Source organism: Spermophilus citellus, assembly GCF_964194105.1.
Source record: "Spermophilus citellus genome assembly, chromosome: 6".
NCBI classification, from domain to species: Eukaryota; Metazoa; Chordata; class Mammalia; order Rodentia; family Sciuridae; genus Spermophilus; species Spermophilus citellus.
The window spans coordinates 13,418,187-13,434,861 of NC_138187.1; the positions used below are offsets into that span (position 1 = coordinate 13,418,187).

The 16,675-nt window shown below is 45.6% G+C and overlaps 2 protein-coding genes across 3 annotated transcripts in view; both read right to left on the reverse strand.

Annotated features, from left to right (window-relative positions):
- Positions 1 to 124: 124 nt before the first annotated feature.
- On the reverse strand, positions 125 to 8,159 carry COQ7 (coenzyme Q7, hydroxylase). Its single transcript, XM_081299007.1, has 6 exons — positions 8,002 to 8,159; positions 4,290 to 4,468; positions 3,294 to 3,408; positions 2,226 to 2,365; positions 1,123 to 1,191; positions 125 to 334 (listed from the first exon to the last, which is right to left on the reverse strand). The coding sequence occupies exons 1-6, from the start codon at positions 8,072 to 8,074 to the stop codon at positions 257 to 259; spliced, it is 654 nt and encodes a 217-aa protein (XP_081155133.1). The 5' UTR covers positions 8,075 to 8,159; the 3' UTR covers positions 125 to 256.
- Positions 8,160 to 11,190: 3,031 nt separating this feature from the next.
- The window catches only part of TMC7 (transmembrane channel like 7), a 46,943-nt gene continuing 41,458 nt past the window's right edge, over positions 11,191 to 16,675 (reverse strand). For both annotated transcript variants that reach the window (XM_081298107.1, XM_081298108.1), the window contains 3 exons: positions 14,869 to 15,024; positions 14,469 to 14,547; positions 11,191 to 13,354 (listed from right to left, as the gene is read on the reverse strand). In XM_081298107.1, the coding sequence (XP_081154233.1) occupies positions 13,286 to 13,354; positions 14,469 to 14,547; positions 14,869 to 15,024 (304 nt within the window). In that variant the 3' untranslated portion in view covers positions 11,191 to 13,285. The remainder of the gene's footprint in view (positions 13,355 to 14,468; positions 14,548 to 14,868; positions 15,025 to 16,675) is intronic.

Consider the following 16,675-nt stretch of genomic DNA (forward strand, 5'->3'; position numbering starts at 1 on the left):
GCTGTAGGACAAAATTAACCACGAGACCAAACAAGGACCCGCTTCCTTTGCTGCCATTTGAACGGACCCGGTGACCTATGAGCCTTAGGCGTCCGACTGCAGGAAGAAACCAGCACTGGAAAGCTTTCTTCACGAAAAACGAAAAACTTCTAGTTTATTAACAAGATTCACATAATAATAATTGTACAGTTCCTTCTCCGTAAGTGTCACTCATGAAACAGCCACTGTCTTTACAGAAGGGAGGAGTAGGCAGACTTTAAAGTCGTTCTGATAAATAGATCGCCGTGCTGCACCCGGCCTGGATAACGCTCTTCAGGACGGCGTATGCTGGGGCCTGTTAGAAACCACAAGAGGGGGAGAGAGGGGTTGAGGGGGTGGAGGGGAACATGGGCGGTGAAACTCACTGACCCTCCCACCCACGTATGAATGGCCCACTGCAAACCCACCTTCATGTGTCTACAAAGCACTGATTTAAAAATCAACAAATAAACCAAAGGAAGATCAGTTGAGGAGACAAAGGAGATGGGGGAGGGACGGGGGGGGGGGGGTAAGAGGGCGCACGGGAGACTCAGACGGGTCTAACGAGAGTCCACGCATGCGGTTGTCAAAATGAACCCCAGTATCGTGGGTAACTGTAACCACTAATAAAAACACATCACAAAAACAAGAGCTGGGGACACAGAGTGTGTGTCCAACACTTGGGAAGCCCTGGGCTCAGTCCCCAGCACTGCACAACAAACAAAAGCCACGGGAAACATGTCACATGCTCACTTCTGTGTGAGTCAGGGCCACCAGGGCAGAGTGGACTTCTCTGAATCAGAAATAAGATCTAGGAAGCAATTTATTTTAACTTGAGACAAAAGCTATTTGAGAGACAGGAATGCGTCTGCCACTGCCAAAATCCCGGCGTCATCCCGTTTCTCACAGGAAAGGGGACGTTCGAGGCCCTGGGGACAGGACAGGCATCAGGCAGAAGCAGGATCCCACTCTGGAGCAGCGCGCACTTGCTGGTCTGCTTTTGCAAGTGACGGGGTGGTTCCCTTCGGCCAGCGCTTTACAGTGTGTTCTTCTGGGAACAGAAACCTCCACTTCCCAAAGCACCTCAGTGACTCAGGTCCCTACCAATTCCGCGTCATGGTCCAGGCCCAGGTCATGGTGCTCAAGCTCTTCATCTCGAAACTTCTTTATCACCTACTTAAATAAAAGGAAGGTGCCTCAAGTCAGCGCCACTCGCCCGAGGTTCACCTTATTCCAAAGGCCAACCCTTCGTGTCAGGTCTAGGGCTGGGGTAGGCCACTGTCCCCAGGAGGGGCCACAGAGTGCCAGTCAAGGCTGCTGGGTGCTCCCTGCGTGCAGCTGCAGCACTCCACTCCGCCACTGCCGTGTGTGTGTGTGTGTGTGTGTGTGTGTGTGTGTGTGTGGCAGCCCCAATGCAAACGGTGGGCACGGCTGTGTTCCAATAAAACTTTATTTATAGAACAGGGGTGGACACAGGCTGGGGTTTGCCAGCTTCTGATTTGGGCTTTAAAAACTCAATGGTTCCGTAGAGCTGGGTGTGCAGGTGCGCACCTGCAGATGCAGCCCACGGGAGGCCGAGGTGGGAGGATAACTTGAGCCCAGAAATTCCAGCCAACCTGGGCAACGCAGCAAGACCCCATCTCTAAGAACAGGAAAATGAAACTACCAAATTTAAACAGTTCCCCAATTTTATGGAAAATTATCTGAGGACATCTATTACTTCATCCATTTAGTCTCATTCACTCTTCAGAATCCACCAAAGATAGGGATGTGCAGCAAAGCACAGGAGGTGTCGGGTGTAGCCCTGCTCTCCCCAGGCTGTGTGACCACAGCAAATGGCTACACCTCTCTGTGCTTCATTTTGTTCAAATCTTTTTATTTTTATTTTTTTAGGTACCAAGGATTGAACTCAAAGGCACTTGACCACTGAGCCACATTCCCCGCCCTATTTTGTATTTATTTGAAAACAGGGTCTCACTGAGTTGCTGATGCTGGCTTTGAACTCGCAATCCTCCTGCCTCAGCCTCCCTAGCCACTGGAATTACAGGCGTGCACAACCACACCCAGCTATTTTGTTCAACTTTAAAATGAGGTGCTAACAATTAGTTGTCTGAGTCATCCCTTAACATCCTTAGTCTGTCTTCTCGCCAACTGTGCCAATCTGTCCTTCCTCCCTCGGGCAGCCCCTTTCAAACGCCGTCAGTCACCTGAAGAAGCTCCTGGTATTTTTCAGGGTCCTCCTCCATCAGCGTCCTGATCTGGTTGTTGTAGTGATGCGCTATGGACTCCTCCACCGCCACGGTGCAGGCCATAGCGCCCTCCTTCCCCAGCAAGGCAGTCCCGGCCCCTGGAATCGCCAGACGCAGACTGATAAAGTGCAGACTGATAAAGTACGGGACAGAAACCCCGGGGAGGCAGATCGCCTTACGCCAGGGATTCTCTGCACCAGGACTTTTGAGGCCGGGTCATTCTTTGGGGCGGGGTGTGTGCTGAGCATTGTCAGATATATGACATCCCTGACCTCTGCCAGCTAGATGCCACAGCACCTGCTCAGAGGTGACCCCTGAAAATGCTTTAGATGCTACCGTGTGTCCCTAGGGGCAAAGTTAGAGGTGGGACCGGACCCCCCTTAGACTCTGAATCACAGGGTGAGAAAGCTCTTCTCATTCCTGTGCTCCCCCCCCCTCCCCTGCAGGGCTGGGCACTGAAACCCAGGGCCTCATGCACACTCGGCACACGCTCTACCATCTACCACTGAGCTGCCCCACCCCCACCCCGCCAGTCCTCTTGAAACTTGACTTTGAGACAGGCTGGCCTTGAACTTGAGATTCTTCTGCCCCAGCCTCCAGAGCAGCTGGGATTGCAGGCGTGAGCCCCGCCTCATCCAGATCCTGAGGGTCTCTGAACTTGATTACTGCCAAGAGGAAGTCTGCTCTTGGGGTGAGTGTGCCTCTGACCTTCTGAACAAGCTACTCTCCTCCCTGCTCCCTGTTTAAAAGGGCTTGCAGCCTCAGGTTTGGACTCTGGGCCCGGGACAGTGTCTGGCTACAACTGAATTAGCCTAGCTTGTTCCCCCTCTTGTTTGTTTTTATTGTACTTTCTATTTATAAAAGAACACTTAAAGAAATTTAAGCAAAAAAAAAAAAAAAAAAGAAAGAAAGAAAGAAAGAAAAAGAGAAAAAGGAAATCCAATCATTTAACTTAAAAAAAAAAAACTGAGTAAATGGGACCCACATGATGAATCACCCAGACCCTGAAGCTCACACAAGCCTCACCCAGGGCAAAGCCCACCACGTTCCAAAAGGGCATGAGAACCGTTGGCCGGACCCGGAAGGCGACCATCAGCTCGTTGAACTTCTTCAAATGGTCCTTCTCTTGATCCCACATTTTCTGTAAGAAGCAGAAGAATGAAGACAGGCAGGCGCTTCGGAGGCTCCACTGGCCTGGCAGGAGGAGGTCAAAGGGGAACGGGGACCAGGACAACCGCTGTCTCCCCAGTCCCCAACGTCATTGAAAAAACACAACATCAGATTAAAAGGAGTCTTTGTCACCGAGAAGGGAATACCAACAAACCAACAGAGGAGCCTGTCATCCCAAGTACAGGTCCATGCACATGAGCAAGATGTCTCACCCATTTCACAACCAGGAGGACAGAACGTTAACTAGCTAATTCCCTCCAGATCACCAGGAAGTGACCACTACTGCTATCAAATGCAAAAAGTAGCATGGAAACAGCCAACACGCAGGTGGCCCTTCTTAGTGCCAGCTACTGTCAAACGGCTTCACACAGGTCACCTGCTCAATCCACAACCACCTGGTGAAGAGCAAACTATCATCATCCCCATTATACAGATGAAGAATGTGAGGCACAGAGAGGGTAAGTAACTTGCCCTAGGACTCAGAGCAGGCAACTCATCTTGGATGGTCCCACACCCCAACCACTGGCTTGAGTGAGCTTGGGATCTGGGGTGAAAGCATGGGTGAAGGTAAGTACTATTGGTATCAAATGTTTGAGCTGTTCATTATTCTCTTCTCAATGTTCTGGGTCACTGTGTGTGCACACCATGAACTCTGAATGCCACCCACACGCGGTTGGTCTCTTCTTGCCCTTTGAGTCTGTGCTCCACACCTTGCCCCCAGGAACCAGCATGCGCTCTCTGGAGGGTGGCAGCACCTCCCTGGGGAAGGAATGCGTGACTGATGTGGTCATTACTGCAAGGCCTTCAGATCCGCTCATCCGGGGACCAGGCTGAGAAGAAGGAAGTGCCCACCTGAATGACCGGCCCGACGCTTGTCCGGCCCAGGACGGCCATCTGGCCTGCATAGATTCGGTTGGCTCCATATTCACCTGCATGATCCACCCGGATGATTCGGTCCAGGGCGGCGCGGTTGACGTTGTCTAAGGTCATCCCAGAACTGCGGGCCCTCGCGCCGACTCTGCTTCCGCAAGCTGCAATGCGGGTGTGGGTCCTTCTTACTCCCAGGAGAAATCCAGACGCTTCTTTCTCCCTCCCTTCCCGCTTTCTGCACCGGGGACACCGCAACCCTGGGCATCACACGTGCTAGGCCTCTACCACTGAGCCACATGCCCCAGCCCTTCTGATTTTATTTGGGGACAGGGTCTCTCTATGTTCCCAGGCCAGCCTTGAACCTGTGATCCCGTCTCAGCCTCCTGAATAGATGTGCCACCTTGCCTGGCTGAGATACTTAACAGACAGGGGGCACTTTAGGACGAAGGTCATGAACGACCTCCTCTGGGCAGACGTGCCCACGGTGCGTTCTGCAGTGTTAAACGAGGAAGTGTTTCGTAGTGTTGGACAGTGTGAACCTGCAGTGCTAAAACATAGAAGATCTCACCTAACGATCTGGGCTTCTACTTCACTTTAAGGGTAGAGATCTGGAAAGGCCCAGCCTGTCTTCTCACCAGGGAATGGTGACCCTGGCGACCACTTCCAGGGGGCATGGTTCCCAGTTCACCCCCTCCTCCCCCTGTTCTCTCCAACCCAGGCTGTGACTGATGTCACACTCGGCCCCTCCCCGGCTGATCTCCAGGAAGCTCCCGTCCCACCCCACCTCAGGTATTCCACAAGCCTCTGCAGGCAAAGGTGGAACCCACAGCTGACATCCTCCTAAACACCACCCTTTGGGCACTGGGTCTTCAGAGCCCAGCCCTGTGGCTCAGGTGTTTTTTTGGTTTTTTTATCTTTATCATTTGGTCCCAAATCACTTCAACTGAACTCCTCTTATCTTCAAAATGTAAACTCTTTAGGACACACTGGATTTAATTTTTAAAAACATCAATAAATGGTTAATCTGAGCCCAAAATTAGGGGATCTCAAGAAGTACCCCCCCAAGAGAAGGGTTCCTCCCCCTGGCAAAATGCTAGGTGCCATCCTGACTTGTTTACAGTCTCTAACACCGTAGTATGCTTAGGTGTCTAAGGTGGGTTTGCCCCATTTGGCAGATTGAAAATTGAGACACAGAGGTCAAGTAGTTGGTAGTGTCAACTCTGACCTACACTGGAATCATTTTGAAATGTGTTTCATGGCACTTATGCTGTGACTATTGTATCTTTTCACAACCAGAATATGTGTGAAAAAACTTATTTTGGGTACACCTATGGTTCTTCCATTTAAAAATGCTTGAGGGCTTTGGACACAAGGTCAACGCATAGGCTTGGTAGAATCTGGGGTGGTTCTTAATTTGAACTTTTCTATCAGTTCGGGTCTTTAAACAAAGAAGTGTGGATATGAGATTCCGAAGTATCCTGACTCTGCTTTGGTCTCCTCCTCTGCATGACCTGCTCTGTCTCACTGAGCATGTCTGACTGAAGAGTCTGGTTGAGTCCAAGAGCCAGAGATCAAAGACCAGATGGGGTCTAAGACCTGACAATCATACTACCCCACTCAGGGCTGTACACAGTGGGTCACTGATGCCCATGGTCATGTTTCATGTGGAGAACAATGTGAGACCTTGCACAAAGTTAAGGTAGCCTGGCATAAGTGTCTGCCTCCAAGTCCAAGGACTGGGGCCTCCAGCAGACTGATCTCCTTGTAGAAAAAGATGGGATCTAATAGTGGAAGTTGAAGAGTTGGCTCAATTTTTCAAAATTATCTTGTTTGCTTGTTCTTTCACTTGTACCAGCACCCAAAAACATATTATGGGAAACAAAGTTAGGGACAACCCAGTACATTTAAAAAAATTACTGGGAAATAGCAAGGGGCTGAGTATGCAGGTTGAGTTCAAACCTACACAGATTAACAGGGCTATTAACAGGCAACGGGCAGGATTATGTTTATGTTTAAAACAGACTAGACTGTTCCCTAACATGACTTCACTCTTCCAGATTCAGGCACCCTGCCGAGCATGGTGGTGCATGCCTATAATTCCAGCAACTCAGGAGGCTGAGGCAGGAATATCACAAGTTTAAAGCCGGTAATTTAGTGAGGCCCTAAGCAACTCAGTGAGACCCTGTCTCAAAATAAAAAATAAAAGGGCTTCAGTGGTTAAAGGCTCCTGGGTTCAATCCACAATACCCAAACAGAACAAAAAAGAACCTACCAGATGTAGGCACTTGATAAGTTGGGGTTTTCTGTCAGGGGTGGTGCTGGGGGTAGTGGAGTTTGTGGAGGGGTGGTGAGAGGCCTGGGTATCATAATATTTGCTATTTCCATTTTTTCACAATCTCAGCAAAGTATCTTTGTAAAGCATGAGATGGGCCCCAGAATGAAAATGCCTAAAATCAGAAATACATGTCCCTGGGTCTGCAGATAGCAATCATTTTTTTTCTGCAAAGCATAAAAGGACCATGTACAATTTAAAAAACAAAGAAAATGTTTTTCCAATCTCTAATATAAATCACACAAATCGGAATATTTCTTACATTAAAAAATTCCCCATAATCAGGCTATCCCCCCATCCTCCCAGCAATGGGGACTGAACCCAGGGGAGTTCCACCACTGAGCTATGTCCCCAGCCCTTTTTAATTTTGAGACTGGTCTTACTAAATATCCCAGGCTGACCTCAAACTTGGGATCCTCCTGCCTCAGCCTCCCACACAGCTGGGATGATAGGCATATGCCACCACTCTGGCCAAGGTATTTCCTTTGAAGGGAAAACATATAATAATAAAACTTTTCTTCCTGAGTTATCAGGAGGATAAATTGTGATCTGGGAAGCAAAGTAATTTTATAAGTAAAATGAGTGATTCTTATTATGTTATGCTCATCGGCTCAGCAGGAGTGCATTAAAATTCACATTCAACAAGTCTTTGAGTTCTGATCGCATTATCGCATACTTTGCAATCTAGGGTCAGTGCCCTCGATTTTATCATTTTATATCCATGTATCCCATATCCAATGACGGTCCCTGGGAATTTTTCAGTGGTATAGGGGAGGATTTTAAAGCAGCTTATGAATTGGTATTAAATAATATTTAAATATTTAATTTTAAATATTAATATTTAATTTTAATATTTAAATTTAAAAATTCGAATCCATTTATTAATCAAGGAAATATCTCCACTTGCAGATGGCACACTGTAAACATTTTCATGCTAATCTCCATTTTAAAATTAGCACATATTCATGAGAATAGTGGGTATCGTCTCATATTTGTAAGTGTATATAATAACTACATTTTTAGCAGAAAAACGGTCTCGGGCTCAAGCCTGGGCAGGCAACACTGTCTATACAAGTTCAAAACTTCGGTCTTCAGTGTATTTCAGGGCAGGTCTGCGATTACGTCATCACCCACGGAGCCAACCCTAAGCCAAAGCCCCAACCAAGCTTCACCTCCGAAATCCACCTGTCACTCTCGCGGCGTACTACAAACCCCGCCCCCGGCTGACGTCACGCAGTCTCGCACCGTCGCGTGCCTGTGACGTATAAGAACGTCTTCCCCGTGACCTCTCCGACCCGAACCTGAAGCTTTCCCCGGCCCGTTGACCCAACGCAATACCGCGGCCGCGTGTCCCCGCTTTACCTGAGAGGGGCCGCCGGGCGCCCAAGCGCAGCCGCCATAGGGAGGGAGCTGCCGCCGCCCCGGCGCAACTCATCTCCCGGCTCACAAAGCAGACGCTGTTTAGCTCTGCGGGTCAATTGTGCTCTTGGCGCGGAATGATTATGTAAACAGACGTAAAGAATAACGCAACTCGCCCTGGTACCAGTGGAAGCGCCCCAGGCCCACGCTTTTACGTGATTGGCTGAGAGCTGCAAATGGACCCAGTCTATTGGATGCGGTCCCTATCAATCACTGGGTTGCTATGGCGATAAGAATGCTAAATTGCTCTTAAGAAATGTCTGGACAGGCTCAAGGTTTCTCATCGAACTTCCCGGGAAAGACGACCAGGGGGGTTATTGACAGAGCTGTTGTACCTTTTGCTTTACCTCCGTAGAAGATTTTTCTGTTTCCTACATAAAAACTAGAAATTAGTGGGATGCAGTGGCGCACCCCGGTAATCCCAGGGGGGCCGAGGCAGGAAGATCCCAGTTTCGAGGCCAGACTCCGCAATTATTAGCGAGGCCCACAGCAACTTAGCAAGACTGTCCCAAAATAAATAGCTCAGTGGTAAAGCGCCCCGGGTTCAATGCCCGGTACCAAAACAGAACGGAAAACCAAAAACACACACAGTAGAAATTACACAGTGAAACTCAGGTCGCCACGGGGTCAATAGTGTTGCCTTCAGTAGGCCCGACAGCCCACTTTAACTTTCTTCCCAGTCCTCAATTTTCAGATTTCCTACAGAATATATATTGTACTTTGTACCCACTTTATTGCTGTGCCTTTATACTGTTGCAACTTTTTTTTTTTTCAAGAGGAAAAAATTGCAACATGTTCTCTTTTTAGTTGTAAGTGCCTTTATTTATTTATTTATTTTAGAGAGAAATAATTTTTTAATATTTACTTTTCAGTTTTCGGTGGACACAACATCTTTATTTTATTTTTATTTTTATGTGGTGCTGAGGATCAACCCAGCTACCTGCGCTTGCCAGGCGAGCACATTACCGCTTGAGCCACATCCCCAGCCCCCTTTATTTTTATGTGGTTCTGACGATTGAACCGAGTCTAGGTGAATGCTCTACCTCTGAGCCACACCCCGGCCCTGCAACATGTACTTCTGAAAGCATATATCCACTAAGATGACAGTCCTACTTGTAGGGGATCTATCCAACCAATATAATTTTTCAAATGAGTGATGTATTATATAAGGACAGAAAAAGAATTGAAGATGCACATCTGAAAGAATATAAAATAAAACGTTTGATATTGGTTAACATCAGAAGGTTGAGACTTTCAGAAGGGGGAACTTTCATTTTGCACCCTTGGATTTTTTATATAGTTTTCCCAAGTTTACTATAAAAGATTTTAAGATGAACTGACCTTATAAAATTGAATTTAGATTGCTAGTTGTCTACAATGTTCAAATTAATACACTATATATACTAATTCAAAATTATGATGAATCTTAAGTTCTTAATAATGATGTAATGTAACAGTCTCACATAAAGCTACTGAAAGTATAAATTGGCTCCCAAATGCCTCAGCATGTTCAAAAGCTTTGCTAAAAGTCTCTAGGTCTCTGTTCTTAAGGAGAAAAAGTGTTGACAAACATGTATGATGTTCCAGTCATTTATTATTGGGGTAATTTGGAAATAAAATATTAAGCACTAAGGGAATGTTAAAAACTGAATCATCTGAATGCTGTTATATTATGTAGCCTACTGAAATGTTGATAATGAACTTTTGATAACACAAGTCTTTAGTGAAAAAGAAGTGAGAATACTAAAATTTTCTTTCTTTCCTTATTTCCGGGTTTTCTTCTCTTCATAACTTTCTATACTAAAAGCAATTTTGCCAAGATTAACAGTGGGTGTCCATACATGATACTCAGGAATAATTTAAAATTTTCTCTGTAGTTTCCGTTTTTTAAGTGTCAAAACAAAATCTCAAAAATAAAAAAAAACATTACTCCCTAATTCAATTATTAAATCTAAAAGCAATTTTTGTATTGTTTTTCTATTTTAAAAATAAGGGAGGGCTGGGTTGTGGATCAGTGGTAGAGTGTTTGCCCAAAACATGTGAGGCACTGGGTTCGATCCTCAGCACCACATAAAAATAAGTAAATAAAATAAAGGTCTTGTGTCCATCTACTACTAAAAAGAATATTTTTTTAAAAAAAATAAGGGTACTTTATTGCAGAAAAGACAATTGTACAAAATCACAGGCTGAAGCCAGATGCAAAGCTATCCTGTGCCCCAAGCACATTGCATACATTAGACACAAAATACACGAAGTAGAACTAAGTAAAGTCACACACTACATAAAGGAGATAGGCTCAGAAGTTCTCATTTCTTAAGAATTGGACCTTGTATTGCTACCCTGGCGACATTAATTCCTTCTTCTCCAATACTTAACACAAGTGGGTAGCAGCAATTTGATGTGTAGCTGCAGGAATTCACTTTGCCAACTGAAGAGTCGATGCAAACTAAAGACTTGCCTAACTGGATTCTTTTCTTTGCCAGGATAAGAACATTTTATGATTGCAAGAACCTGCAAGTCGGCCTTACGAAAAACAACAGAATGGGGCAACACAGAAATGTTTGCAGGAGCTTTAAAAATTCTAGCTCCCAGTGTTTTTCAAAGGGTGGGGGGAGGCAGAAACAATCCAGACATCCATTAATGGTTGCATAGTCAAATATCCACGGGTGCAGTGGAATGCTACACAGCCATAAAAAAAGAATGAGATCACTGCTTACATGGAAAGGTCTTCAAGATGTTATTAAGGAGAAAAAAGAAGTTTGGAAATCCGTATTTCACAACATACGCTCACATGTATATGCCTGCATGAATGTATCAATTTTCTGGAAGAATGAAAATGAATATTATCAGTGGTTTTCTCTGGAAGTGGGATGAGGAATGCCTGAAATAATTTTATGTGTTATAAGTTTAAAAAGCACAAGTACACTTCTAGGCTTCAACAGAGCCAAGGAGTCTTAAAAGCATTCCTCTGATGGTGTCATTAAACAGTTCTTTCATCTAATTTTCAGAAAAGGCCAAGAGCAACAACAGACTTGTTTTTCGTGATCACTTGATTGCCAATGAGAAGCCTCCATGGGTTCGAATATATACAATTACATCTTAAAACCTCAAAGATGCTGTTTAATCAGTAGTTTTAATGCACATGTGTTAGACAGCCATACTTTAAAAATTATACAGACATCACTTGAAATTATTAAACTTATCAAAACATATCAAAACATTCAAGTAAGAGGTATGCAAATTAGCAGCATTTTAACTAAAACTACTGTTATTTGTTTCAGGATCAGTTTTAAAATGGAATGAAAACAGCAATATATTTTCATTTTATTCATCACACACACACACACACACACACACACACACACACACACACACACGACTCTCTTTAGAAGCCTGGTACAGGCAGAGACATAATACATACAGAGGCACAGAGGCACAATGCAGAAATGCTTACAATTAAAACTTGTTTTTTTCAGAAATGCTAGAATGAACTTTCGGTTTCTCAAAATGCCATGACGCCAGTTACATTCAGAAACTCATGAACTGTAACAAAACTTGAAAAACTCATCAGTCCAACAGGAACATAAATACTCCTGTTAATACGACCTTTGTGGAAGAAGAAGGTTGAGTTGGAGCTGGGGTTGTAGCTTGGTAAGAGTGTGTGCTTAGCATGTGTGAGGACCTGGGTTTGATCCGCATCCCCAAAAAAGAAAGAAAAAAATGATTGCAACAAAGGAACACGAGTATAGAAATCTATAAGCTCCGACAGCTTGCTTTCCCCCTCAGAGCAAGGAGCTAATCAGTTTTGAGTACTGGGATGATGTTGAGTGGGTAGGAGGGAATTATTCTTAGAAGCAGCTTTCCAAAACCTGTATCCAACTTTAAATTCCAGGAAAGGTTTGGAACCAGAGAAAGGAAGAAAAACAATGGCAGGAAGAAAACGGTCTATTACAAAATTACAGTACTTTAAGAAAAGATTTTGAGACATGTAAATGAAAACAGGTTATATTAAGCAATAACTTAGACCTTCTACTAAAAGGTCCAGGGTTATCAATTTCAGGTACGTTTACAATGAGGTATTTATTGCATAGGGTCTTCACGGTAACAGAAATTACTGTTACCATAACGGAAATCTTAAGAGAGATTCTGCTCATGTAATGCTTTGCAAAATAAAGGCCTACGCATTTAAAAATGTTCAGCACAGGAAAGCAAACAATAGCTCTTGAAAATGTGGAAATGTGTACTTAAGAAACCAGGGCTGGCTGATCCAGTCTGGTTTGGTATATTTTCACTGGACTGAGTTGTGATCTCCACACTGGAACACTCAGGCAGGTAACTCTCAGCTGCAATTACTCAACAGCTCTTTCCAGCCTGGCTCAGGAATGTGAAGTGTCCTTTAGAAATGGGGACCTCGAGGCAAGAAGGGCAATGGAACACTGAGATGAACAAGCCTCCTACTTTTGATGGTACAGGTTCCTCTTGCCAAATCTCAGAACTCAGGACCACATGGAAACTGAGGTTTGTGGAGGAGAGTCGGCTGAAGGAGGTTTTCCCCTGAGTGATAAGGCTGCAGGAAATACCCAGATAGCTCAGAAAACAAGGCCACAAGGCCCCTCCTGGAGAGGACTGATGGGGACACTTCAGGGACTGCTTACTCATGTATTCACAAAGCAGGGACCCACTTTTCTTCCCTTCTGCTACCAGGTAGCAGATCATGACGATCCTCTCCCTGTTCTCACCACCTGTTCTAAACATCAAGATTCAAGGATTTCTCTTCAGACCGTTCAAGAGGGACACTACATTTAAGGAGCCCTCTTCAGTTTCTAGACATGGGTTCCAAGGAAACCCAGTTTCAGAAATGGATGACCTCTGGTTAACTTCTAAAGACAAACAACAAAGCTTTTTAAAAAGAATGTCTCTCCCATTCGGATTTTGTTGTCAAGGCTTAAATGGCATAAGAAGTTCGTCTCTCAGGAAGGGTCCTCACTGAGCTGTAGGTCTACAGGAGAAGACCTAGAGCTGGACCTGCTTTTACCACGTCACCAAAAGCCCTAATTAGAGGCTGGGTTCCATAACCAGGCCACCGGAGCTGCACAGAGTCCCCGTCAGGAAAAGCCTAAATTCCAGAAAAATATATTTTGAAATTTCTGCTCAAAACCCAGGCGGGCTTTGTGGGTGCGACAGTCACCAGCTGAGCAGCACGCGGCGCGGCGTCTTCAGGCTCAGCCTAATGGCTCCGCACATCCTTCTGGGCTTCCGTTAGCTTCTGGATCAGATAGCGCTTATCCCGGCTCTCCTAAAACCAGAAATGGGTTTGAAAGTTACGTTTCATGTAGTTGAAAGCAAAGATGCTTTCTACCTGCTGCATCACCTTCTCAGATTCAGGGCCAAGGATCCCAACCACGGGGCTACTACAGTGGCTTCCAATCCAGTCTCTTTTCCTCACGTCCCTCACCACCGTCCTGTGTTCACCCAGCAGCTGGTGAGTTTCCAAAGATGCTCACCTGACTTCTCCTTCACACTCTGCAATGGCTTCTCATCACCACACTCAGAACAAAACCCAACCTTCCTGCCAGGTCCCCCAAGCTACGCTAGGACTCTGGCGGATATCCCAGGACCCTCTTGCTTCTCCCCATCATTTAGCACCCTCTGGCCGCACACCCTTCTCCTGTGCCCCAGAAGCGCCTGGCTCCTACCCTCACTGGAGTCGCCACATCCTACTCTCTTCCCTAATGAGGACACCCCAAATAATTGGCTCTGTCTGTCACTCAAGCCTCAGCTCCAGTGTCACCTCCTGTTGTGGTTTGGATATGAGGTGTCCCCCAAAAGCTCATGTGTGAGACCATGCAAGAAGGTTCAGAGGAGAAATGACTGGGCCATGAGGGTCTTAACCCGATCAGTGAAGTAATCCCCTGATAGGGATCAACTGAATGGTAACCGAGGTGATGGGTGTGGCTGGAGGAGGTGAGAATTGGGGGCGGCTTTGGGGTGTCTATTTGTATCTGGCAAGTAGAGATAGCTCTCTCTCTCTCTCTCTCCTTCCTGATCACCATGTGAGCTGCTTCCTTCTGCCCTTCCACCATGATGGCCTGCCTCACCTTGAGTCCCAAGGAATGGAGCCTGCCTCTTATAGACTGAAACTTCTGGAACCATGAGCCATGAGCCCCCATGTAAACCTCCCTGCTCTATAATTGTTCTGGTTGGATCTTTTCGTCACAGCAGTGCAAAGCTGACTACGCCTCCTTAAGTCCGCCTTCGGCTATAGCAGCTTCTCGCAGGCGGGGTTTGGGGACAGTGGTGGAGAGCGGGAGCCACAGCAGATCCACTCCCTCCCTGGGAGCAGTGCGACTTTCCACACCAGGTCCTGGTTTAGTGCCACCAGCGTGGCCCCAGGGGCTGAGCTTCCTCACCAGGGACAGCTGCTCTCGGAGCTGGATGACCACCCGTTTGTGCGCTCCGGCCAGGGCGATGAAGTAGAACATGACGAGGCTGCAAGGCAAGATGACAGGTCAGGGGACGCCCGCCCCTTCTTTTCTTTTGCTTCCCAGTCATCACGAGGTCTACTGACTTCCTCTGTCACATGCTTCGGGCCTGATGTACTGTGCCACCGCAGGCCCAAAGCAACAGGGCTAAGTCACCATGGATTGAAACCATGAGACAAAATGAAACTTTCCTCCTTTTTAAGTTGATGACCTCAGGCATTTTGTCCCAGGAATGGAGAGCTGACTAACACACCCTCCATTTCCCAGTGGGGGAGCCACGCGCTTCAGTGAGAGAGAACTCTCCAGGGTCGGGGTGGTTCTCACTCACCAGATGATCATGAAGAAAGGCACCGCAAAGGCTTCCGACGTGATGCCATGGACCAGGGACTGCAGCGAGCTGGGGAAGGTGCTCACCGTCCGCGGGACGACATCCCACGTGGTGTTGAAGCTGGTGAACGGCCCACAGGCTTTTGAGGAAGGGATGCTGCAGAAGAACAAGAGCCAGAGGGCTCAGGGCCAGGCTTGCAGCACAGGCCGCATCCCACTGCTGGACACCCAGAATATCTTGTAAACCAAGGCCTCAGAGGAAGTGCCTCACCCCTAGGCCTTCTGGAATATTCTGGTCAAAAGTGCTTACCATAAAATTTTCATCAAGTTTCTAGGTCTAATTGCTAGTTTAAAGAATGTTCAAGAAAGAAGAACAAGTGAAATGTCTTGTAGGAAAATAACCAGACAAGTCCAGAATGTGGGGATTCTACTCTCCAACCTATAACTCGACTCTGATGAAATTGGTCTTAACTATTCAAAGACTAAGTTAAAGCAGACATAACAACTGAAAGCAATGTGCGAAACTTGAAAGATCAGTATTTTAAAAGCAAATTTTTTTTGGTGGGGGTTACTGGGAATTGAACTCAGGGGCACTCGAACACTGAGCCCCATCCCCAGCCCTATTTTGTATTTTATTTAGAGACAGGGATCTCACTGAGTTGCTTAGCACCTTGCTTTTGCTGAGGCTGGCTTTGAACTTGTGATCCTCCTGCCTCAGCCTCCAAGCTCCTGGGATTACAGGCATGCACCACCATACGTACCCAGCAGTATTTTTAAAACAAAGCTGGAAAAGATAATTTTGGAACAGTTTGAAAAATTTGAAAATGGCAGGAATATCAGTATTAAGTTAATTAAGTGTAATAATGTTACTGGGTGTACACATAAAGGAAAATGTCCTTGTTCTTGGGGGCTCACATGCTGAAGCTTTTAGTGGTGAGATAGCATGGTGCTCATAACTTCACTTCAAATCATACATCATTAAAAAACAAAAATTATGTAGGGAAAAAAATACAGCAAAATGTTAACTGGGACAATCCATTGAAAAGAATATGCATTTCCCTGTTGCTATTTTTTTCAGCTTTTCCATAGATTTGACAGTTTTCAAAACAAAAAGCGGAGAAAAGAAATGTCAAATGCACTCTACACTCATGTCTATCTAAAAAGAACAAATTTTTAAAATTACAATGGAAAAACAGTCAAATGAAGACCTGAAAGAAAGGCCCACATTTATATCACAGAGGGTATATGTAAAATTGTTCATTGCTGTCCTGTTTTTTTTTTTAACTTTTTATTTATTTATGTGGTGCTGAGGATTGAACCCAGGCCTCATGTATGCAAGGCAAGCACTCTACCACTGAGCTACAGCCCCAATCCCTGCTGCCCTGTTTTTATGGGTAAAAATAAATGCCTGGAAACAATCCAACTGCCATTTAAGAAAGTGGATGAACAACTTATGGTCCATTCATAGGGCTGGATACTAGAGAATCACTGAGAGAGAGAGAGAGAGAGAGAGAGAGAGAGAGAGAGGGAGGAGGCGATTTCACAGAGGGATGATTGTTTCCTAGGGAAACGAATCAGCTTGGAAACAGAGTTAGAAAATGAATTCCACCATAGATTCTTTTGTGCTTCTTAAATACTGTACCGTGTGAATGCATTTATCATAAAAAAAAAATCAAAGCTAAAATCTTATTTAAAAAAATAAGTGGCAATTTTTCTCTCCAAGTTGTATCTTCTGCACTGTTTAAATGTTTTAATATAACATGACTGTCATGCAAAAATTAAGGCAAATATAGAATTAAACTGCCAAA